At 46.5% G+C, this 24998-nt stretch overlaps 1 protein-coding gene across 2 annotated transcripts in view; it reads right to left on the minus strand.

The window, feature by feature from the left end:
* Creb3l2 (cAMP responsive element binding protein 3 like 2) overlaps positions 1-24998 on the minus strand; it is a 109435-nt gene that overhangs the window by 18047 nt on the left and 66390 nt on the right. For both annotated transcript variants that reach the window (XM_021190251.2, XM_029535693.1), the window contains exons 3-8: positions 12515-12690; positions 10933-11020; positions 7125-7309; positions 4074-4220; positions 3176-3234; positions 1982-2050 (exon numbers count right to left, since the gene is read on the minus strand). In XM_021190251.2, coding sequence (XP_021045910.1) covers positions 1982-2050; positions 3176-3234; positions 4074-4220; positions 7125-7309; positions 10933-11020; positions 12515-12690 — 724 coding nt within the window. The remainder of the gene's footprint in view (positions 1-1981; positions 2051-3175; positions 3235-4073; positions 4221-7124; positions 7310-10932; positions 11021-12514; positions 12691-24998) is intronic.

The raw sequence follows: 24998 nt of genomic DNA on the forward strand, positions 1-24998 counted from the left end.
GCATATACATGCATAAATCCTCCACAACATAATTAAATATAAATGCCCTGCTAGTAACTGAAGAAGAAATGACTGGAGTCTATAGAGCTGTTTCTAAATTCCTTACGTATTGATCTATCTAGGTAATTACTAGAAACTGATGACAACCAGAAGATGAGTGTTTACACACCTCCTGAGGAGGATGAGGGGACTCTAAAAGGAATTCATACGAAACTCAGAACTAAGCAAAGCATTCCACAGAAAACACAGGCCTGTCTAACGGGCACCACAGGGATGCCGGGCTTGGAGGCCAGTGGGATGAAAGAAATAAGAAATACAGACATGGGAAAAAAATCTGTATATTAAAGATAAGAGGGCTCTCAGTGGATGCTTTGCCAATTTGAACCTTTGGATGTGTGGATACCTGACTTAAGCCAACAAGCAAAACTAAAAACAAAACAAACAAACAAACAAAAACCCCATCGTTCCAGTCTGGTTGTGTGGGTGCACACTCGGAATCCCAGCACTTGGGAAGCAAAAACAGAGAGAAAGTTTTAAATGTTCATGATAATCAAGGAATAAACAAACAAAGCCACGTGCCACGGGATGGAGACCTCTTCCCAGGCCAGGTGGCCTGTGAGCCCTGCTCCTCAACAGGCTCCTTCTTGGTCCTGGCACAGCCCCGTTGAGGCTTTGCTGCACCCGTGTGGCCAACAGAAGGCCTAACAGCGGAGCCGTGCCGGACAGGCCCCAGGACACAAACTGAAAGGATAATATTGATAGCTTCCTACCTGCTCCCCAGCTCAGGGCCAAATCTGTTCATACACAGAACACCCGCGGCAGCAAGGGAAGGGCTGGAGACCAAACGCTAAGGAAGTGGCTGAGATGCAGGATTCAAAGAATCAAACTGCTGATCAGAAGGTGGCCGGATGGAGATGGGGACTCAGCAGAAGATTGGGGGAGGGGCGGGGAAGAGCAGCAAAACCAGAGTCCTACAGTGGGGAGGAAGTCCCATCAGGTGGGGGAGGGGTGGTGGGGTAATGTCACCAGGAGAGAGAGGAGAGGATGAGCCTGTCTGGAGGTCTGAGGACACAGCAGTCAGGCAAAGGGTACCTGATCCCCTCCGTGAGTGCTCTTCCGGATTACCAAGATGGAATCCAGCCGATGCCCACAGACAGCAGTTCAAGTCCTCAGCCTGCTGTTGTAACATAAAACTACAGAGGTACAGGACTCGGACTTCAGATGTAAAGCTGCTGTTGAAAGCATGTGAAGAGATCTAATCAGACCCTGTAGCCTTTGACATTTTGTTAGTAGGCATTAATGCTGGCCCCGTAATGGCTGATTCGTATTTTCTTAGCTCCAAATGAAGTTTTTATCTGAATGATTTATTGGACCTATAATTCGCTGGACCTATACTTTACTAAGGGTGACAGGATTCTTTGACTCAGGGCATTTTCAGAACACAGGTGAGTACCATGTGGGCCCATGAACACACATTCAGAATCAAAGGTGAAGTGTCTTAACACACCCAAACCCCTTGCTCCTGAACCAGAGTGAAACCCAATCGGATCTTTCTCTACCGAAATTCACAGGATTAATTGAACCTGGGGCTTTGTGCATGTTAGGCAAGGGCTTCCTGTGACTGAGCCACACCCCCAGCCCAATCCTTTTAAATTTCCGTATAATAGCTCTTGTTATGACCATCCTCCACACCAACCACTAAAATGTCAAGAGCACCTAGGTGGCTTATGTGCGTGAATGGGGGAGCCCATGAAACAGAAACTGGTAGGTGGCGGTCAGCTCCTTAAGTACCCTGGTTGGTGGAATCCCTATCCCTCCCACTCTGGACGTGAACTACGACCGCGCCATTGGACTATGACCCCCACCATTGGACTATGACCCCTGCCATTGGACTATGACCCCCGCCATTGGACTATGGCCCCCGCTATTAGACTACGGTCCCTACCATTGGACTATGGCCCCTTCCTCTGGCCACACTCACCTATTGGTGTTCTCCAGCACCTCCACCTTCTTCCGAAGCTCCAAGTTCTCTGTTGAACAAGACTCCACTCTGTGGAGAGAGCAAAAAGACACTCAGCTACTTTCCACAGGGCAACTGCTCAGCCAGGGGCCTTTGGTGTCACAGAGAAAGGGGCGGGGTGGTCAGTAAGGAAGAGCTGGGGCAGCCTGAATAGAAAGACGAGGAGGGTTCACAGGGACAACACGGCAGGCCAGGGCTCTCTTCAAGGCTGGACATACATAAATGACATGAGGCATCTCAATCAGGTTCCCCACCTCTACCTGCTGCTCTCATCCCACACTAGACCACAGGCTGAAGAGTCACCAGGGAGCTGCACTGCTGTGGATCCCTGATACATAGCTTGGAGCTCAGGTTAAAGGCAGACAGGGCCAGATCCCAGGGCAGTGAAGTGCTGGAGCGCACATGCCCAGAGACACAGAGAAGAGAGAACCACAGAAATAACATTGATTGGGGATACCTCCAGGACATGATGAAACCCAAGAAAACAGAACAGGAGTCCTTAATGCTACATTGCCTACTCCCAAACCAGCTCATAGAAGGACAACTCTCCATAGAAGCTTCTAGAACTAGTTAGAAGCCAGCCAGGGCTTTACCTCACATGTACAAATAAGAAAGACTCATTGGTGGGCCTTCCAGGGTCTACCCGGAAATCACACCAATTGGTCAACTGGAGAACTACTTTCTAGGGCCGATAGAGATGGTCTTTAATCCACACGGTTCTCTGAGGCCCCAGGGCATTCCAGGGCTTTCAAAAGAACAAAGGTGCCTTCATGTGTTTTTGCAAAAAATTCTGTCTGCCCACAGCATGCATTACAGAGTACAGGAAATACCAGAGTCTTATTTGTGTCATCTGAGGCCAGTAGGAACTGGTTAAACAACACTGCTCCTGTAGGTGGAAGCTGGGCCTCTTTTCTGAGGAGCTGCAGCAATGTCAAAGTCTAATGGTTACTCAGAAGCCTGGAAGCACTCAAGAGCTCCGTCAGAAAGCCGGAATTCACACAACCTAGTTAAAAGCAGTTCCTTCGACATGACCACTAGGGGGCAGGCAAACACTGCCGATGCATCGGGACGGGGTTTCACAAAGCCAAACTGAGACCGTCGCCCGGCTCGGTGAATCTGACCTAATAAATAAAACCAGCCAGTGAGCAGGCTTACTTTTTCTCCAGGCTGTCCATGTATTCTTTCTTCTTTCTCCTGCTTTCTTGGGCAGAAATCTGTGAAAGAAGGAGGGGAAGGGGATGAATTTCCGTGTTTGAAAGTAAAACGGGAGTGAATGGAAGGGACACGGGAGGCCATTGGCACAGGGGCCAGCAAAGCCGGCCTCACTCGTGTGTGGGGCCAGACCCGCTTTGTTTAAAGTGTGGACTCTCCCCTACTTATCACTAACTCTGCTTCCGGCCCAGACAGATCCTCCCAACCCGCCGACAAACTCCTGGGTCACAGACTGATGGTTGAAATAGCTCAGAAAAATGATGTCAGCTCCCTGGACCTCGGCTGGCTCAATTATACATAAAATCAGCCAGCTGGGCTTGATGTGTAAACTGTCTGCTGGCTCTACATGAGGGTGAAGTGTGACTGGTTCTTTCTCGTGTCTTCTGCTCTCTCCGCCTTCCTCTCCTGCTCCCTTTCTGCTCCCTTTGTCTGCGCCACAGCTCCGGAGGCAACCGAGGCTAGGTGGCTTGCAGAAGTTTGTTTTTAATCACAGACCACTAACAACAACAACAACAAAAAAAAATCCAAGCTTTTAAGTGACACCACATAAAACTGTATTTGCTTATAAATTACATATTTATTGAACAATGAGGAGAAAATACTATATACGACTGGGATTTTTAAAGATAAAGATAAAGAGAGATTCTTGTATCTCCTCCTGCCTCTGAACAGGCTATCATGCAGCAAGGAGCCCATACTGGTGTGAGTTCACACCCACGGTGGGCAGACTGTTTCTGTGCTCCTGGTGGTTACAGGAAGTCCCACTGTGGACCTTGGGGGTGGGGCTTGAGGTTTCAGTTCTCCTGCCTGTCACAGCAATGCCTAGAGTGGAACAGCTCACCTTATTCTTGATCTTTCTCCGGATTTTCTTTAGGGCCTTCTCCTCAGATTTCGTCAGGGGCAGCTTGGTGGGAATGGGATAGCCCTCAGCAACCAAGGTCCTCTTCTCCTCCTCCGTCAGGACCAGGGGGCCCGATCCCTGCAGCTTCTGTGCAGACCAGGGAGCACAGGAAGGTCAGAGAGGAGTGACTGAAGAGTGACCTCAACAAGGAGTGTGGAGAATCTCCCCGTGCAGGGAACAGAGCCTCCTATGCTGCGGGTCAGACATACGTGCTTTGAAGTAAAAGCAAAGATAGAGAAGGTGTGCCCGTGTGGATGGTTTATCTCTTTATTTACATATGTGTGTGTGGCATGAGTACTGTGTGCCATGTATGTATGTATGCATTCATGTGTGTATGTATGTACGTATGTACATATTCATATGTATATGTATGTATTCATGTGTGTATGTATGTATTCATATGTGTATGTATGTGTGTTTATGTATGCATATGTGTGTGTATGTATGTATGTATGTATGTGTGGTGCATACATGTAGAGTACATGTGCCCGTGCACATATATGGAGGCTAGAACAGAATAGCAGGCATCTTCTTTTTTGTTTGTTTGTTTTTGTTTTTGTTTTTGTTTTTCGAGACAGGGTTTCTCTGTGTCCTGGAACTCACTCTGTAGACCAGGCTGGCCTCGAACTCAGAAATCCACCTGCCTCTGCCTCCCAAATGCTGGGATTAAAGGCGTGTGCCACCACGCCCAGCTTGCAGGCATCTTCTATTCCTTTCTGCATTTTTAGTGAGGCAGAGTCTCCCATTGAACAAGAAGCTTCTTGTCTTCACCTAGGTTGGGGGCCCAACCCCCCAATGCTGGTGTCGCAGACTCGGGGGGCAGTCATGCCTGGCTCTTTTATGTGGGTACTTGTGATTCAAACTCAAGTCTTCATGCTTGCAAGGCAAATGTTCTGACCCCCTGAACCACCTCCCCAGTATCCCATATGGGGGTGTTAAACTCCATAATTCTCAATCAAAGAAAAAGCTGCAGAGGCCTCCATCCACTGTTTCTCCCAGGGAACACCCCACTATCTAGCACACACAAAGTAACAGTATAGAGTTCACACCCCACCCCACATCCCTGGAGGCCTAGGGGCAATGGAAAATTCCCGTAGAGTTCAGCTTCATTCAAGACTTGCATTGTTCCCCTACTGAAGGGTTAATTTTATCACCAGCTTTCTCCACACCACAGTTTCTCTTCCCCTCCACTTACAACTAAGGGGCTTGAAGTCCCTTAGTTGTGACACACCAGCAGGCATTTTTTCCATGGAGTCCTATGCTGGCCTTCAGCAATGGAGATGGGAGCCACAGTCCGTGGCGTGTAGCCTAGAGCATAGTGACGTGTTTACATTAGTCACATAAGCTGACTCACTAGTGCGTGATCTCCATGCTCCCTGTCAAGGAGACTGAAAACAAACCCCATCTCTGGAGCTCTAGCCCTGAGACCTCGAGGGCAGCTCAAGGCTGAGCTTAGACGGTGACTGGAAGACCATTCAATTTTTAGAGAAAGAGAGCCCTTGTGAGTTTACAGATGGGAGGAGGCTTGGGGGAGGAGAGGAGATTGGAAAGCTGCTTTCTGGATACCTGATGATAGACAAGGACGAGGCAGGTAATCCAAGCAGAGGGCAGTGCTGTACTCAGAAGAGTAACCGGAGACGCCCTGCTCAGAGCAGGTGAGCTCAGGAGGCTGAGACAGCAAAGGGGGAGCTGCTTAATACAAGCAGAGGACCAGGGGCTCCAGGGTCCTGTAGACAACAGGGAAACACGGAATACGGGGTGGAGATGCAGACACACAACATGTGTGAAAGAGTGAAATCCAGGTTCAACTAGAGAAGTCAGGCATGGCCAATGAAGGCCTTTGTTCTTGGTGGTGGCGACGACATGTTGTTAAGATCTAAAACATATGGGGACAAGTGAATCTTCTCAAAATTATCCAAAGCGTGCTGATACATGGTTCCTATTCTTAAAACAGTTCATTTATATGTGTTAATCACATACACTGCATGCACGAAATTCTCAAAAAATAAAATACTGTGTTTAAAATTTGTTATGTGTTTAAAAAAAAATAGTATAGTTTAAAAAAAAAATCTGCCTGTAACTCTGAAGACTTCATAGACATCGGATTCCCTCTTTAGAACAATAAAATGTGAATTTTCTACCCTCCTTTTCACCTGTGTGTGGGATGAATGATGACCTGAGATTTTTGTCATAATACCCTGGGTTAAGACCCCCCAAGCCCCGAAACACACACAAAGATTAAACTGTTTTTAAGCTTTTGACATCAGAGAAGTTAATCTCAGAGAGACTTTCTTTTCAAATTTCACCCAAGAATGCTTATGTAAAAGATGAAAGGCATTTCCTAGCTCCCATTAAGTAAGGGTCCTCTACATTAATGGCAAATGTTTATGCTATAACTTTGAAGGGAAAAGAACAGAAATGTTATGCCTGAGGCTTCCAGCCCTGGAAAATAAACATGAGGATAAGAACTGGATCTGCATTTGAAAAGAGAACTCCTGAGATGTGTAGGCAGGTCTTTATAAACACACTCTTCAGGGTGCTACACTGCTTTGGTCCCCACCTGGAGGCTTGGTCTCCAGTGTGGTACCTTAGAGAAGTGTGGGCACGAAGAAATCAAATCAGTGCCCTTTGGCAGGAGTGCATTGGGTCTCACAGGACCGGGATTAGTTACCATGGGGCTGTGTTGCTACCCAACCTCCCTGCCTCCTTTGCATGTGTCCTTCCCACTCCTGCTTCTTCCTTCTGCTTTCCTGCCATGCATGGAGCATCCTCTCCAGAGGCTAAGTCGATGCCCGCATCATGCTCTTGAACTTCACCACCTCCAGGACCATGAGGCCAAGACAAACATCTTTCCTTCCTAACTTACTCAGACTTGGGTATTTTGTTATGGCCCACATGGCATGAACAGAGACTTCTAACCGTTCAACAAAATTTTCATTACAAGGATGAAAAGTTAGACTGAGAGGATCCCTGGTCCTCTCGGATACTTACATGTGGAGCTGTGAGGAGAGGAGATGTGGACAAGGCAGAGGGGCCCCGGGGCATGGCTCTGGCAGGGCTGTGGGCCTGAGACAGGCTGAAGGGATGCAGGCGTGGGTTGGGGCTCAAGCTGCCCTCAGAGTCACTGCTGTGACTACTGGGTGGTGTTGGTGGTAAGTGCAGTTGATCCACGGAGGCTGCGGACAAAGAGGGCTCATCTCAGCCACCACAGAAGAGTAGCTCTCCACTCAGGGGGCAGTTCAACGCACAACATGCATCTCCACACTGGGAGATTTAGGGTAGGTGCAGAGAGTGGGAGGGGGCTCTCTCTGGGTTGACCTAGAAAGTTCTTTAAGACTTGATGTAGTAAGGAGAGGAGAGCCAGGTGCAGAACAGTGTATCCGGAAGTCCTCTTGTTGTATGAGGAGAGAGAGAGAGAGAGAGAGAGAGAGAGAGAGAGAGAGAGAGAGAGAGAGAGAGAGAAAGTATAGAATCACACTCACACTTACTAGTCCCAGCACAAAACTACCCTGGGGAGATATGTGCGTGAGACACCAAGAAAAGGATGACCCCAAGGGTGGCCTGGGATGCTGGGGACTCCTGACACGGTGCTGACAAGATCTTTTACTGAGTTTCTTTACCGTTTTATTTTTGTGACATATTTTGAGACAGGCTCTCATGCATCCCAGTCTGGCCTTGAATTCTGGTGAGCTGAGGGTAGCCCTGATCCTTCTGATCCTCTTGCCCCCACCTCTGTGATGCTGAGCTTGAACCGGTCCACCATGCCGGGGGTTTACTATGGTACCGGGGGTGGGGTGAAGGGCTTCTTGCATACCATGCAAGCACTCCATCAGCTGAGCTACACCCAATGTCCCGCTGTATTTTTCTCAGAGAGTTTACACGGGTTGATGTGCAAATCGCGTTAGTAGTGTATAGTTTGTTTGTTCTTTTAGGAAATTGCCAACCTGAAGGCTCTCGTGGAATTCCTGGAGAAAAGCCCTCTTTGTTTCTGGAGGAATGCAGCCGGTAGGGCCTGTAGGAAGGAGGCCAGGCATTCTTCATTCAGAAACCCTACATCCACAATTAGAGAGATAAATAGTCATAGGAAAAAGAAAGGGGGTACAAGGTGCCTTCTCCCCTAAAGTCTATCTACAGGGCACATTCCTGAGGCTGGAGCACCCAATAGGCATCCAGCTAGCACCTCCAGTGGGAATGTGCTTTTGAAGGGAGATCATTACCTGGGGTGCACCTGCCTAAAGACCCTGTGGGCTCCCTCTTTCTTTTTTTCTGAACAAGATTGTTCTGTTCTGAGACAGAGTGTAGAGCAGAGACTGAAGGAATGACCATCCAGAGACTGGGGATCCATCCCATAAACAACCATCAGACCCAGACACTATTGCAGATGCCAACAAGATTTTGCTGACAAGAGTCTGTTATAGCTGTCTCCTGAGAGACTCTGCCAGTGCCTGACAATACAGAAGTGGATGCTCATAGCCATCCATTGGATGGAGCACAGGGTCCCCAATGAAGGAGCTAGAGAAAGGACCCAAGGAGCTGAAGGGATTTACAGCCCCCTAATAGGAACAACAATATGAACTAACCGGTACCCCCAGAGCTCCCTGGGACTAAACCACCAAACATAGAAAACACATGGTGGGACTCGTGTCTCTAGCTGCATATGTAGCAGAGGATGGCCTAGTCAGTCATCAATGGGAGGAGAGGCCCTTGGTCTTGTGAAGGTTCTCTGCCCCAGTACAGGGGAATGCCAGGGCCAGGAAGCAGGAGTGGGTGGGTTGGGGGGGGGGGGGGGGGGGGGAGGGGATAGGGGATTTTTTGAGAAGAAACTAGGAAAGGGGATAACATTTGAAAAGTAAATAAAGAAAATATCTAATGAGAGAGAGAGAGAGAGAGAGAGAGAGAGAGAGAGAGAGAGAGAGAGAGAGAGAAAGAAGATTGTTCTGTTCTGCCAGCCCCTGTTGCTGAGGGACATTACATTTGAGGGTCCCTCATCCCAGCTTCATGCAGCATTTCTGTATCCACAGGCCACCTGCATGCTTTACAAACCTGAGTAGGTCAGGGGTCGTCGGCTGAGGATGCCCCTTTAACACATCATGTGCTTGGCTAGAAAGCTGGCATGTCTTGCATACTAGCCAAGGTTCCCCCTATGCCATGAGTATATGACAGTGTGTGTTAAAATTCATAAAAACCCAGCAAAAGCAAAAAAAAAATAAAATAAAATAAAAAAAATTCCAGGAATCAGATTTCCCTATTGGGGGATGGGGGGTGGGGGAGTTCAGCTAAACCCCCAAGGACACCAAAAGTTTCTTTGCCTCCAGGCCTGGCACAGGCTAAGCTATGCTTTTCTCCTTTCTAAGCAGCGGGCATCCCACAGAGAGAAGCAGACAGGAAAAGCCGGCCCTTCTGGCCACAGGTGCTGCAGGCTCAGATTTCTAAACATCATTTGAAAGGCTGCTCCTAGGCTGTGGAAGGCGCAGGGGGACTGCAAGCTACTCTGCCCCCAAACTTTGATGTCCACAGGCCATTCAATTTCTTTATCTGTCTTTATCCAGGATAATGAGGAAGGATTGCCATTTCTCCTCCAGTGACTCTAGATCCTGACGCCACTATGGGGACCTATTGTTCGGGTTGTGACACTTTCTGAACCACATCGTAACATACCAAAAAAAGAACAAGATACATTTGTTGGTAGTAAGCAGTCATAAAGATGAAAGAAAACGCTTGGAAGCAGCCGATCAGGCTCAAAGGCATGGATGTGGGCTGCTCAACGCCAAGAAACAAAGGCTCAGCACAGATCCAGATGGATAATATTGCCTTTTAAGTCCTTTACAGATAGTAAAGGGCCAACCCTGTGTCAATGGTCTCAAAGCCAGCCCTAAATCAGGTCCTAAAAGTACGAAGGTAGATCATACTCCCATGCTCACACAACGTCCGCTCCTTTGCACGCTAGCACATATGTCATTCTAATTGTGTACACTGACTTTGTTGATCATGCAATGAACAGCACAGCTAGACATGAGCTGAACATGTAAATAAAAGGGAGGTGTAGCACCAACCGAAACAGAATTAAGAAGAGTGGACTCCATGTTCTGTATAAATAAGATACTGAGGGCTTCCTGTGCCCTCCTGAGGTGGAGAGACTGTGTCCAGGATCCCAGCTTGGTCTCACGGGAGAACACAGAAGGGGATGTCAAAAAAGTAAAATTAAAAAGATGTAGAGAATGAACAAAAAGTAAACAACTCCAAGAATAGCACAGTCAGGTTCTAAATGAACGACAAGAAGCCCAGAGAGGCCCAGCACCACCAGGACATTACCAAGGAAGGGAACTCATCACAACTGTCACTCAAATAGAGCAGCTAAGGACACACCCTGGTTGTGTAGACACACAACAACTTCATGTACAGAGGGTTAAAACTCAAGTTTTTATTAAGGCACTGCCACTGTGTATCTGTGGGTTGATAGTGGGTTCACACCAGGAGGGCGTAGGGACAAGTGAGTGTAACCAACCGCACGCATGCATGCACGCACGCACACATGCCACAGCAGTCAGTCATGGGTCAAAAACCCATCCTTGGTAAGCATCAAACCACACTAATGCTTAGCTGGAAATAAAGGACATATAGAGAAATAACTTTACTAGGTAACTGTTTATATTTCAAAATACTGTTTTGGAACCAATCGTTTTAAGAACAGAATTATTCCATACAGCCAGCTACCTCTATAATCCTCCACTCTACTGTGCTGCTCCATTTCCCTTAGCATGAGCACCTGGAGTGTGGGAGGGGCAGAAGATGAGCTCACCTTCTTTTGGAGAGAAGTTTAAGAACTGATCCACTTCATGTGGCTCCAGCTTAATCTTAGGGATAAGTGTCTGGCATGAGGAGTCCCCCTGGAAAAGGAATTTCAAACATGAGCCTTTTAACTTAGAAACAGCCTTTATGAAACGGGGACTAGTTGTCAACTCTATCTTACTCTAAGGTCATGTGCTGCATCGTCTCACAGCCAAACCTGGGACCTGCCACCTCTCGTTAAAATGCAAGGGTCATTATTAGTATTGTTGGTGTTGTGATAAAGACATTTATGGTAAAAATATCCTGGGAAATGTTCAAGGACTCACCAGCCCCCAGTTTGTCCTGCAATAAGACAGTGTGCCTCAGGATGTATGCTTCCCCTTCAGACTCCCCAGTGACTGATAGCAATATCTAACTATAAAATAACCCATCAGGGGAAGGAGAGAAGCAAGAGAAGAGGATCCCGAACTGTCATTTACATACATACTTCAAACCCAATTGAGACCTGAAGAGGTGGCCGAGCAGTAGAGAGCACTTGCTGCTCTTACGGACATGGCTTCAGTCCCCAGCACCCACATAGTAGCTCACAAATACCTGCAACTCCATCCAGTTCCAGGGGGTCCAATAACCTCTTCTGATCTCAGAGGTTTCATGTACGCATGTGGTACATGTACACACACACATGCACACACACACATGCATGCATGTGCACACGCACACACATGTAAGTCAAGTGAGCCAAAATCTTGTAGAGCAAGAAAACTAATACAGACCTTGAAAGCCCTCCCAGGACCCAGAGAGGTTTTGAGAAAGGAATCTGAAGGTCAACTGCAACCCACGGCTCCCTAATGAGGCGCCTGCAACATGTTTGGGCCTCTCCCAATGTTACCTTTTCAGGACCAGACAGACACTGCGTCTTGCTGATGGGAGATGTGACTACACGGATATGTCTGGAGCCACACAAGTGAGGCTCTGAACTAGAAGCTAATGCAAACATGATTCTGGGCTGTCAACCATCAGACACCGAAAACACCCAGGGAGAGGTGGAATGCTGTTAAATTCTGCCTTCCACAGCCATGGGCTTAAGTTAAGCAAGGAGGAGACTCCTTCCTTCCTACGTGTGGATCGGCAGGTGGGAGAGGAGGACTCAGCGGGGATTAGGAAAGGAAATGTCTATGTGGAACCAGCATGCAGAGTCACTGTGGCACCAAATACTGTGGCCTCTACCATAACCTCCATCATCCCCCCCCCTCCCGGGGTAAAAGTCAAGGCCATGAACAACTTCTCTCCTTTGACTGTGGCTATTCATCCGTGTTCTTAATTTCATCAAGGCAATTATGGGAAAAAAAAAAAAGAAAGAAATCAGCTTTGCTACTGCTTTTCATACACAATGCCTTTGAAACTTGTCACAATCGATGCTGATAACAATATATCCTTGATACCCTCGTGTATATACACTCACATGAGTTCATGCATACATATACAGTTATTCTCCCTTAAAATCATGTACCTCCCAGGACAAATGCCTTATTGGAGACCAGAGATCTCTACCTTTTGATACTTATATTTATAAGGAAGAAAACTGGATATACCCCAGCATTCATATCCAGAGGGGACTCTTCTTTTTCAAAAGGAGTGGAAATGGCTGTGATGGTCAGAGTGACAGAAGGGACAAGTCCCGGGGGCTGCTCCTCTGTGATTGGCTCTGTCTTGATGGTAGCTGAAGGAAACTCTGTAGACAGGTACCATTTCTCACTCTCCACCTCCTCTGTGGGAAAAGGACAAGCCACACGTGAGCACATTGGGGCACCAGGTATAAGCAAGTCATGTGACCACTGCTGGACCAAAGATCCAAGACTATGGAGAAGAGAATAAAGGGAAGTGCGCATTTCAGAATAGAGATGCATGGATGAGGAATTGAATGGCAAACCCCAAAAGCTTCTATTTATGTACATCCGGACATGATAAGTCTGAGGACGTGCTGGAAGGGTTACATGGAAAGACAGAAACTTGGTTTGGTGGTTTGAATGGGAATGTCATCCATAGGCTTGGGTGTTTGAATACTTGATTTGGTGGAACTGCTTGGGGCTAAGGAGCTGTGGCCTTGCTGGAAGAAGTCTGCCCCTGGTGGCTAGGGAAAGACTGAGATTTCAAAAGCACACACCATTCCCAGGGTCTACAGCTCAAGACGTGGTCTTTAGCTCTCAGCTGTCTCTGCTGCCAGGATTCTAAGCCAGGATCGCCTCTGACCCTCTGGAAGCATAAGTCCTGGTAGACCTTTTCTTCTGTCGGTTGTGGTCATGGTGTTTGATCGCAGTAAAGGAAACTAGCCAGTACCCCAGGCTTCCAGGGTACACCAAGACGGAAGCTAAGGAGGTGGAGAATAAGATGGGAGGGAAGCTTTTGAAATTTATTTTAAAAGGTTTTAAACATGAGCCGGGCAGTGGTGGCACACACCTTTAATCCCAGCACCCAGGAGGCAGAGGCAGATGGATTTCTGAGTTCTGGGCCAGCCTGGTCTACAGAGTGAGAGTTCCAGGACAGCCAGAGCTACACAGAGAAACCCTGTTTTGAAAGAACAAAATAATAATAACAACAACACTCCCCAAAATGTTAATATTCTATATTTTTTGGTCTTTAAACCAAGTAAATGTGCTATTTAATAATAAGTATAGTTAAAAATAAGAAAGAAAAGAAAGAAAAAGAGGTTGACAGAAGATTTCTCCACAGCCATTTGTTTTCTCCCCTTTCCTCTCTCTGTCTCTCTGTCTCTGTCTCTCTCTCTGTCTCTGTCTCTCTGTCTCTCTCTTTCTCGTTCCTAATCCCTAGTTTTTGCCCTTCTGCTTCCCTACCCATGTCTCAAACTTAACTAAGATATCAGAGACACTGCACGGACCCCCACGAAAGCCCTGGGTTTGTTTGGCTGAAATGGACTCATCTAGGGAGGAGGGTAGGGTCTTAGTGAGCCTGGGTTCTGCCTTGTTACCAAGGCTTTAGTGATGAATACTGGGCCGGGGGAAATACAACAACTGCTAAGCAGCAAGACCGAGCCAGCGGTGGAGCTCCTCCGTCACTGGACACACACGGCCTGGAGCCTAAACCACACCAAACTGCCTCAGAGCAAATTACTCAGCCCCACCCTGCAGGACCAAAGGGTGGGGTGAGAAGGGAAAGCCAAGAGGCTAGAAACATGCAGAGAGAAAGGAAGAGCCAGCAGTCCGGCCCTCACTGGACACCATCTTTCCGAAGACAGGGCCTACACAAAGCACATGTGTTCTCTGCTATCTGAACACAAGCCCTTCCTGCTTGGTGACCCATAACTTCAGGGGTGCAAAGCAGTCCCCACTGTGAACACAGACTCAAGAATATGACTCCAATTTCCTTATTTTTTTTTTAAAAGGTACTTGAAAACCATCATACAGAAGAACTGAGGAGGGAAAGCGTGGGAAGGGTGGTAAAGCAAAAGTTCACAGAGATAAACTCGATCCCCATAAACTACTTCCTTTGAGGCCAGAAAAGGCCAGGTTCCCACTCTCGAGGTGGCAGTCTGCTTTCAGAGCGAGCTCCCTAAGCTGCTGAGTGTCTGCTGTGATGGGGGGATTTCCGTCACCGGGTGTGGGCGACATCCTGGACCAGGAGGGGCTGGTGGGGAACAAAGGGACCTTTTAATGGCTGCCAGAGGAAGGACACCTCTCTGTACGTGACACATACTTCTGCTGGTCAGACGGGCGCCCCGCTCAGCTTATAGAAACAACTGAACCACAGACCAAAAGAAAGCCAGTCAGTCTCTCAAGGAGGCTCAGAATTAGAAGACGATCCATAGCAAGGAAGCCACAGGGAGGACATGCTAGGGCAGAATGGGGAAGGGAGGGAGAGGCAGAGTGAGAGTGTAGATCACTTGGGACGGGATGGAGATGGGGGCAGAGAGAGGGTGGGGATCCCTCTCTTCCAAAAGCTTCTGTTTGCAGAAATGACACTCGCAGCCCAGTAGATTGTGAGGTAAGGTCACATGTCCTGCTATTACAGTCAAAGTGACTTCGGTCCAGTTTAACTCACAATACACTCGACAGGTAAAATCAGTGCAGAGAGTACACTTGAACTTGAAGCCCAACAGGAAGATGAAACAGGTTCTTCTGGCTGAACAAAACCATTCTCAACAGACAGGAGCAGGTAGGAAACAGGAATGAGCGGTGTTTGCTCTCCAGGCTCAGCCTTTGGTCCCATCTAAACACCAATCATGGCCGTCTGGTAAGCAGCGCCTAGAGAGCAAGCAGTGGTAACTGGAAAGGAAGTCGATGCTCTTGAAAACTACAGAAGTCTTCCAAGTGGAAGGCCCACGGCTCTGCTCTCCCTGAGCTCAGATGACAAAAGCAACCGGTGTCACCTTCATGCCTCTATTCCAGTACTGCAGGGCCGTCTTCCATCTTGAAGATGTTTTGAGTTAACATGAAGCCCAAGCTCAAAGGTGTCCTTTTGTAGACGAGGAGACTGACGTCTAAGTCCCTTCCATTACCACCTGAGGTCAGACCCCAGGCCCATTGCTGACTCTGGTCGGCTTCCTCTCTGTGTACCAGTTGTGACTTGCTATTGCTTCGATAGAATATATCGACACACGCCACTCAAGAGACAGTTACAGTTCGAGGGAAGCCCGTCAGGGTGGAGAAGGCATGGTGGTTGGAGGCTGAGGCAGATGAGCACACCGTACTCGTGAGGCAGGGAGAGATGAGCTAGCACTCAGCCAGCTTTCTCCTTTTTAGGTAGTCCAGGCCCCCAACCCAGTGCCGCCCATATTTAGTGGAGTATTTTGCCTGAATTAGCATAATCAGAATTCCTCAGAAGCGCATCCAGAGGCTCTTTCCCTAGGTGAGTCTTAAGTCTATTCAAACTACATGGATATACGCCATCACACCCTCCAACTGTGCCTTTTGCTGTGCGAGAACTCAGCGCCTCCAGCGTGGCCACGTAACTTAACCTAGGCAGTGCATGTTAGCTTCTCAATATAATAGCATCTTGAAATGTGTTAGCTAAGATGGGCTTTACGCTCTCACAGTTTTACTGTCACATAAGAAGGATGCGCTGGGCTAGTCGGTCCCTTGATCCCAGAGGAAGGAGCGCAGCCACAAAAATCAAAGGCACGGCAAGATAGGCTGAGCCAAGCCAAGCCAAGCCATGCAACTCTGCTAGCCCGAGGGAGATGAGTGAATGTAGCTGGAATGAGCAGTCACTTATCTGACCCCCCATTTCAACCAGCCAGTCCCCAGCTGTGGAGATGCGTGAGCTCTAGTAATAAAGTGATTGTTACTTCAAGTCCTGACATGTAGAGCTGGGCATATAATGTAGTTGGTAGACTGTTTACTTAGCATATGCAAAACTCCAGGTTTGATCCCTAGTACCACACAAATACCGGTAGTCCTAGTGTTCAAACTCAGGAGGTTGAGGCAAGAGGATCTGATGTTGGAAATCATCCTTGACTATATACTAAATCCGACAACACCTTGGAATAAACGTTGCCCCCACAAATACACAAAGCATGAAAGAATAGAGGTTTGAGATGGCTTCTTATACAGCACAGCTAGCTAATACAATATGGCTGGTATTAAGACATCAGAATCTATGACTAGGGTCTGGTAAGATGCATGGGGAGGTTAGAGCACTTGCCTTGCAAACTTGATGACCGGAGTTCGATTCCCAAAGCCTACCTAACGGTGGCAGGAGAGAACCAACTTCCCAAAGTTGTCCTCTGACTCGCACATGAGTAAATAATGAAAATACATAAATATTTGTAGACCGGCCAACCAGACGCGCCAGATACATCATGAAAAACCTGGTTTCAGATTAAAGAAGGGCAGTTAATAAGAAGTTTGATGAGACCAGCATTCCAGTGTGGTTGAAATAAGAGAAGACAGCTTGCACCTCAACTCTTGGCTGTTGGCCTATCTTCTGTCGCCAAGGGAAAGAATATCAAGTCAGAGAAAACAAAATGGCAAATGTGACCTATAAGGTAGGAGGTCAACAAAGGGTAGAGTGAGGGAAGCAGTGGCCTCTGCAACTTGCCCAGGGCTTTAGTTTGGCAGGTGAATTCTATCGGCAAAACTCATCTACAGAGCCATTGAGGCGTAGAATTAGAAGTATCCTCAGCTATTTGTGTAATTGGTTAAACAGAGACAGGAGAGCTAAGTGCTTGAGATACTATAATTTCTAGCTTTTATAAATTCTGCAATTTGGACTTTAAATGAAAAAGTGTTCTTCTGACTTGTATCTACATCCCTTTTAAGTTTTATTCCAAAAGAAAGACGCCCTCGCCTAATTTTAATTGTGTGTATGCTGGAGGTTAGCGCACCCCCTGTAGCATCAGAATTTATTTGCACAGCTCCCCCTCAAAGGTCAAATTCCAAAGCTGCATCTTCTTAGCAACACCCTTTGGCCATCAGCAAAGATGAAAAGAAGCCACCGTCTCATGACAGGGAGCAAGTCCCGCATACCTGACTGAGAATGGAACAACAGTTAACACCACACATGCTGAATAGACTAAAATGTCAGGTGGCCTTGGAGAGCAAAGGCACGGATCTGCTTAAAGCATCAGGAACCCAGCCTCAATCATTTCCATACGCACAGCCAGGCCACCACAGTGGGAAAAGATCAAACCTGAACTCAGTCTTGTATTTTATAAACACATGTGCACACATGCGCATGATCACATGTACACACATATACACACAACACAGGAGTAAGCATTCATTGTTACAAGAAATTGCTTGGTTACAAATATCATCTATGCGACAAAAAGTCCTACCTGTATCCAAATAGTTATCATCCAATATATCATCCAAAGTATCCACATTATCATCCAAATAGTATGTATAAATTGAAGAACATATCTTAGTTTCTTATGCCTCCTCTAAACCTTCATTTTGTTTGCTCTTTGAACATGTTTTTAAATAATTGACAGATCTTACTTTTTCCACATAAAAATCTCCTTGCCTAGAGAGATGGCTTGGTGGTTAAGAACACTATTCTTCCAGGAGACCATGGTTCGATGCCCACATGACAGCCCACAACCATCTGTAACTCCAGTTCCAGGAGGATCCGGGCCTCCACGGGTACCAGGCACCAAGTGGTACAACACCTAGACTAATAAAAAAGGAATAATAATATCCTTTAACAATTCCAAGACTGAGGTCTGGAAGGCAGGAGGCTGTGGGACAAGAATTCTGTGGAACATGGTCAGAATAGTGAAAACTGTGACCCACTGCATGGGAGCCAGCGACCTGTCTGCCCATGGTGCCCTGATATGAATAGAAAATGCAGCAGCAGCAGCAGTGTTTGCTATGGGCTGGGTACTGTTCTAAGTACTTAGGAAATGATAATTTAGTCCTAAGCATAACCACAGAGGTTAATACAACCATGACTCCCATTTGAAAAACAAACAACTACAAGATTAAAAAAAACTCACCCAGAAGTATACAGCTGGGATTCATAGAAAAAGATTCTTCACATCATAGAAATGAGTCCCATACCCTGGGTTTACTGTCACCTGTACACACTGCTTTCCAGGGGAGCAATGGTTCAATACAGGTCAGGCCTAGATGTAGACATTTTAATAAATGTTATTTTTTTGAGCCCATATATACGCATAGGAAAAAATAAAATGAGATCACTCCTATCCTATAGACCAGCAAACAGGTGTCTCTGATATGAAGAAACACTGTGTAAGACCAACCTTTAGTCTTTGGCAGGCACCCAGCCTGTGCTGGATAGACCTCTAAGACCAACGCAATCTCTGTCTCTCTGTGTTCTTTCTGTGCCTGGGTATATAGACGCTCTCTCCTTGGCTCCTGTCATCCCTATCACGGGCACTTGGTAAATTATGTACTTAATTATGGAGCAATCCACAGAAGAACGATGACAATAATAGCTGATACTTATTCGTCACTTGCGAAGTGACAGGCACTGCTCTAAGTGCTCGATAAATGCGAACTCAGAGAATCCCTCCAGCCTCACAGTGGGCAAGTATTATGTTTTCATTTTTAAGGATCTGGAAGGTCAGAGCGAAGACGGATACAGCTCACCCAGGATCAAGTCTTTCATAAATTGGGCAGAGCCCAGACTCATCACATGACTTTAGAGAGCCATGATGAACTTGATTCAGGGTCAAGAATGCTTTTGAAACTCATAATTTCTCCTGCAGCGTATGGTGTTTAGAGCATGAACCACATATATATCCGTGGAACCACGGACCGATTTGGAAAGACTGATTCGGTACACAGATGTATACGAAACTGTCACATACAGTTTGTGTTTCTTCATCAGGGACAGAGAGCAGCATAATCTAAGTGGCTTTGCTCAATAGATGGCTGTCAACTTTGCTGTTTATACTATTCTTGATCGCAATGGTTAGGCAGAGGGATCCCTATTTGACTGTTTTAAGGGAAGCAATGTTATCATTTTCACCCGTGTTCCCCTGCCTGTCCCACCCCAACATCCAACACCCACAGAGGGCCCAGAATGGAAGCAGACAAGGACAGTGTCACCCTCCTTACCCCCTCTGCGATGACGCACTCGGATGCTCTCGACACCAGCTCAAAGGAAATGTGATTACCTATTTATCTCATCTCGGTGCCTTTTTCTTTTCTGGGTCTCACTTCCTGGGAACACGTCAACACCAAGATCCCTCTAAGGCTACAGAGCAGAAACCTAAGTCACCTATGAGTCACCCTTACCTCCCCCCTCCCCGCCCCGCACACACACACAACCCTGTGTGAATCCTGCTGTCTATTTCTCTACTCATTTCAGAAACCACCCTTTCTGTGCCATCTGCGTAGCACAGCTTCCTGCCTCTCGGTAGGCAGCTCTGTCTGTGCTCTCAGAGCCTCAGCATCTGGCCACGAGTCCCTCCTTTGACTCTCTGACTCCCTCATGGCTCCAACCCTGCTTTGCAGCCATCCCATGGTCCTTTTCCTCCCACAACTTGTCTCATGCACCCCGTGTGACTTCTCAACTTCCCACAGCTTACACCCTGAGGACTTGCCTTCAGTTGTAACTGTGAAAGCAGCTTCATAAACTCAAGGTGTCAGTACTTAGCCCACCCAGATATCTCCAGCTCCTATAAGCTGAAGAAGCCCCGATGGTCTGTGGACCTGGAAAGCAATAGTCTGTAAAGACAGACTGTTTATTTTTATACAGACAGATTTTTTAATTTATTTTTGTTATTACTTTTAAAATTGTTTGTATATGTATGTATTAGGGGAGTAGGTATGTAGACATGAATGCAGTACCCAGGGAGCCCCAGAAGAGGGTGCCTGATCCCACGGAGCTGGAATTTACCAGCGGTTGTGAGACACCTGATACAAATGCCAGGAACCAGACTCTGGACCTCTTCTAGAGCAGTACGCACCCCTAACCACTGAGCCATCTCTCCAGTGCCACCTAGTTAGTCTCTTAACCCAGCCTAAATAAGTTATCTCGGCACAAATGCATTATACACCACTTTTGTTTAGCTGGCTGATATTTTATAGACGTTCAAACCCTATTCTTACACAACCTCCGAGGATAGAGATCTCAAGTTCTCTCTTAATGCTCCAGGCTAGTAACTATCAAGTTTCTTCTTTGGAGAAACACTGAAATAAAAGAACAAAGTAAACGTACACCTTGGGGTATGTTTTGTAGAATCTTCGACTGTAAGTCACACAACTGAATGTGGGAATTGTGGCGAGTCAGGTCACAGGAAAAGGCTTCTGGACACACAACGGACAAAAGTAATTCAAAATCAAACCTACACTGTATCAGAGGGGCTTCTGGCAGAGTTCATTCAGGGTTGCACTGAGCATCTTTACTGTGGCTTTGGCTCTGAACTCATTGCACTTACGGACTGCTACACCATGCACCACCGGCCATGGAAGCCCAAACCCCTCAGTACCACTGTGTGTCACGGGCTGCAGTGTTTTCAGTGTCCATATATTTCCGGCTCTAATAGAAATGGAATAGTCTAATTACAGAAATCCAAGGATTTCAGTATCATTCTAAAATGACATCATTTTGGATTTATCATGTATCAAATCAGTATGTCTTTGGAGTCTACTGTGTTAGAATGCTTGATTTTAAAAATTGCAGTTGGAGTTTCTGACTTAAGTTTCATTTAAAAAAAAAAAGTTAGATGATTTTGACTTGGGATTAGGGCAGAATTTCCAACAATTCCTGCAAAGGCACTAAACATACCCTCGCCATACTGTAGTATATAGTATATATAGTATATGTAGTATATATTCATGCAAAACAGCATTCTATGATCATTCTAAAACCAAACTGTTAATCCACTCTGAAAACACCGAAGACACACTATACCCTGCAGTATCCACTATTTGACCAAGATGAATGCTTTGTATAAAAAAATAAGCACAGCCATCTGCTTTTGTCTTCAATAAATGGTAAAATTACATGTATACTAGAGAACTGTTCTAAAATCCATTTATGATTTATTATAGTAAATATTGGCTTTGTACACCTATTTTATATACCGATATACCCAAGGGTCACACAGAATTTTCTTGAGTCAAAAAGTTTCGTAAGTGGAAAAAGCTTAAGAAGCCCAGCCACGGTGTGGATCCCACGCATCTTCCAGTGTGCAGACGCTGCTGTACCCACTGAAAAGTGGTGAAACGCGGTGCAGCCTAGTCAGTGAGTACATGTCCTTCAAGCATTATGAGACTCAGTCTCATCTCCTTTCTCTTTTTGACTTTCTGAGCCCAAGGTGAGCAGCTTTGCTCTACCATCAACTTTTGCTGTGAAGGGTCGCTTCACCATGGCCACCGACACTCTGGGGCCTCAAAAGCTGTCAGACAAAACTTCTCTCCTTAGGAGTTGATTATACCAGGAATCTGCTATCATAATGGAAAACTGAGTAATATACCCAACATCCCAATTTGATTACAATGGAGCATGACCCCCGATAGGCAGCCACGGGGAAAACTTCCCTGGAGTGACCTTCAAGGTTTGCTCTTTCCAACATAAGCCTTTATTCCTCCGGCCATAAGCATACCAGGAACATTTTGCTGAGATATTTCTTCAGCCTCTTCATTTCTCTCCCCCCCACCCCATTTCACTTTGTTGGTTGAACAAGCAGCACCCTCAGCCTCTTGTCACCAGCCTGTACCTTGAGAAGAGGTGCCAAATGGGGTGGAGACTGACTCCAGTGGCCAGGAAGGGCAGCCACATTCCTGGGCTTGGCCACTGCTATGGCCTGAGCCCCATGAAGCTATGTGGCTCCAGCGTTTCTGAGACATTTCCAGTTAGTCAGCATTCAAATGGAGGAGTCCTGCGATGAATTAGACCAGGATTTCTTAACTTTTCATCTTTAGGTATAGAACTTTTTGTGAAACCAGAAAATTTATCGAAGCCCACAGTACGGCTCAGTGGGTAAGGCCACTTGCAGTTAAGCTCAACAGACCTGGGTTTGAGTCCTAGAACCCACATAGTGGAAGGAGAAAACCAACTTCCACCTCAGCATTTGTGGAACATGTACATGTGCATACCCTTACATGGATGGGGACACACACACACACATGAACATGGGTGTGCACATAATAAATACACAAACAAACAAATTAACTAAAGAAAGTTATAATACATCTTAACAGAAAGGTAACAACTGTAGATAGCCCCCAAATTTTGTGCACAGGTTTGGGAATCCAGAGTACACTTGACAGGATACAAACCCCCCATTTGCTCTGTATGATTGCCCTGGAACTCAGGGGGTGCGGTGGGGGGATGGGGGAAGTAAGGGAAAGTGAAGAGGAACCGGGAGAGCAGAGAGAAGGATTATGGGAGGAGAAAGGAAAAGAAAGGAAGGACGGGTAGATAGCAGGGTTATGACATGTAGAAGAGAGGGAGATAAATAAAAAGGAGACTCTCTTCTAAACCAAGTCTCTACTTAGCTGTGTGTGAGAGTACTACTTTCAAACTTAGAAGCAATTACGGAACAGTTTGCTCTAAGTATTACTGGACGTGGAGAGCTGAATTACCTGCTTTCCCAAGAACAGTGAAAAGCTCACTATCCAACAGTAGAGGTGTGGCTCCTGTGTTCTGCTTCAGCTACTACTTATTAAGAGGTAAGGAATATTAATTCGGTGCAAATAGCTATTCTTAAGCACTACATGCCTGCATGTTACCTAAGTCGTACTTTATCAGGGTGGCTATCTGCTCCGAATGCTTGGACCTGGAGGGACTGGTTCTTCCTTTGGAAGGATATAAGTCATGGTTCGAGAGAATAAAATACTACTGTTAACAAACACTTGCTCATTCTCGAAGTTCAGAAACATAATTGAAACTAAGACCCAGGTGAGGCTGTGCAGGACAAGCTGACCCTTGCCTCTATTCTCCCATGCTTCGCTGTCAAACATCTCAAACAATTCCTATCCCATCTTCATCATATCCTAGTTACATGCATGAAAGAAAATCACCACAACTTCCAAGAAGATGGACTGTGGACTGAACGCCCTTTGCAAAATCCATCAGAACCCCATCTGCTTCTTTTCAGCAAATTAGGGGCATAGCCTGTCACAACAAGAGAGCTCCAAATAGAACTAGGTGCCATTTGTGGGAACCCAACAGCATATTCTTTGGTCTTACGATAGGAAAGCCCTCCTCCACAGGATCTGCTGCCTGTTCTCCCCATACCGAGGGTTAGCATGTGTGCACTTATGATCCCTTTAGGTTGCATGTAAGTCAAAGAGACCACAAATAGGAGCCAAGTGGTTTCATAGAAGGAGGGTTGTTGTCTCCTAATCTCTGTGTCTCTTTGTGGTGCCCTGAAAGTCTGTAGGGCTGAATGTGTCTCCTAGTTTTAACTCCTCTCCCTAACCCTGGCTCTAATTTTATTTGGTTCTTTTGCTTTCTGGGAGTCCCCCAAAGGACTGTCTCCTCCGTGACTCATTCCCAAACTACCAACACCCTATAATGAAACCCCAAACTACCAAGGCAGCTGAAATGTCCATGGTGAATTCACAGTCCTTCTTTTGACAAGAATTAATAACTAGACAGATGATTTAAATAAGTAGATACACGAAAGAAGTCTAGTCCCTCCCAAGACAGTCTCCAAAGTGAGCGAACTAGTCAGTTGGGAGAGGAAGTCCAAAAACAGAGAAAAAAGTCATCAAGGGAATTGACATGCTGGAAATGAACCAAGCAAAAGTTCTGTCATTGAAAGAATCAATCAGTCAATTAAAAACTACAACAATAAGTGTTGGCCCAAGAAAAGACCACAGGGAGGAATAAATTTCAGCAATGGAGGACAAAGTCGAGAAAACAATAAACCCAGCCATAGACACAGGAAGACAACTAATGAATGGAGGCGGAAGGAACCCGGAACCTTTGGAAATCTGTCCTGTGAACAATCTTTCCACTGGGGATCTTGTTTTCAAAGCCCCTCCCCCCCAGTCCTGGCTCTCTGCTCTCCATCTGTGGCCCTTGACAAAGCTCCAGGGGGCTGACTCCAGGCAGTGAGCCAAGGCCCAGCTGAACTCCTGCTCCATTCAGGCTTTCCTGACCCCTCAATGGGTGTGCTCGCTCGCTCTCGCTCACTCTCTCTCTCTCCTGGAAACTCCTGCAGTTTAATTTCCTCTTGGAATACTATTCCATCTCTGCCTGATAGAGTATTGGGTACACTATGTTTCCACCAGACTCTGCGTTCCTCGAGGCAGGGTCTACATTTTACTACTTGGTTCATAAGTATCTAAGCTAGAGTCTAGCACACAGTAGGTGTGCAACCAACATAGTGAACTGAAGCAAGGGTAGTCTACGGAATTTCATCTCCAACTTGTGTGTTCTGCATAGCAAACTGTGAGTGTGCGACATACGTCTGCTTCTTCCCTCTTCTGCTGGTCTCTGTTCACGTCACGCATCTATTCCCATTCAGATTTCAGCTTCTCTCCCTTCCCAGAAGCTCCTTTCTTTTCTATTTTCCATATCCCACCGATTGGCAATTATAAGGTAAGGTACTAAAAATGAGATATGAAATTAATTTAAAAATGAAGCATAAAGAACTAACAACAGCCTACTGCTCTCTGGCATCATGTTTGCTCC

Source organism: Mus pahari, chromosome 2 (genome assembly GCF_900095145.1).
Source record: "Mus pahari chromosome 2, PAHARI_EIJ_v1.1, whole genome shotgun sequence".
NCBI classification, from domain to species: domain Eukaryota; kingdom Metazoa; phylum Chordata; class Mammalia; order Rodentia; family Muridae; genus Mus; species Mus pahari.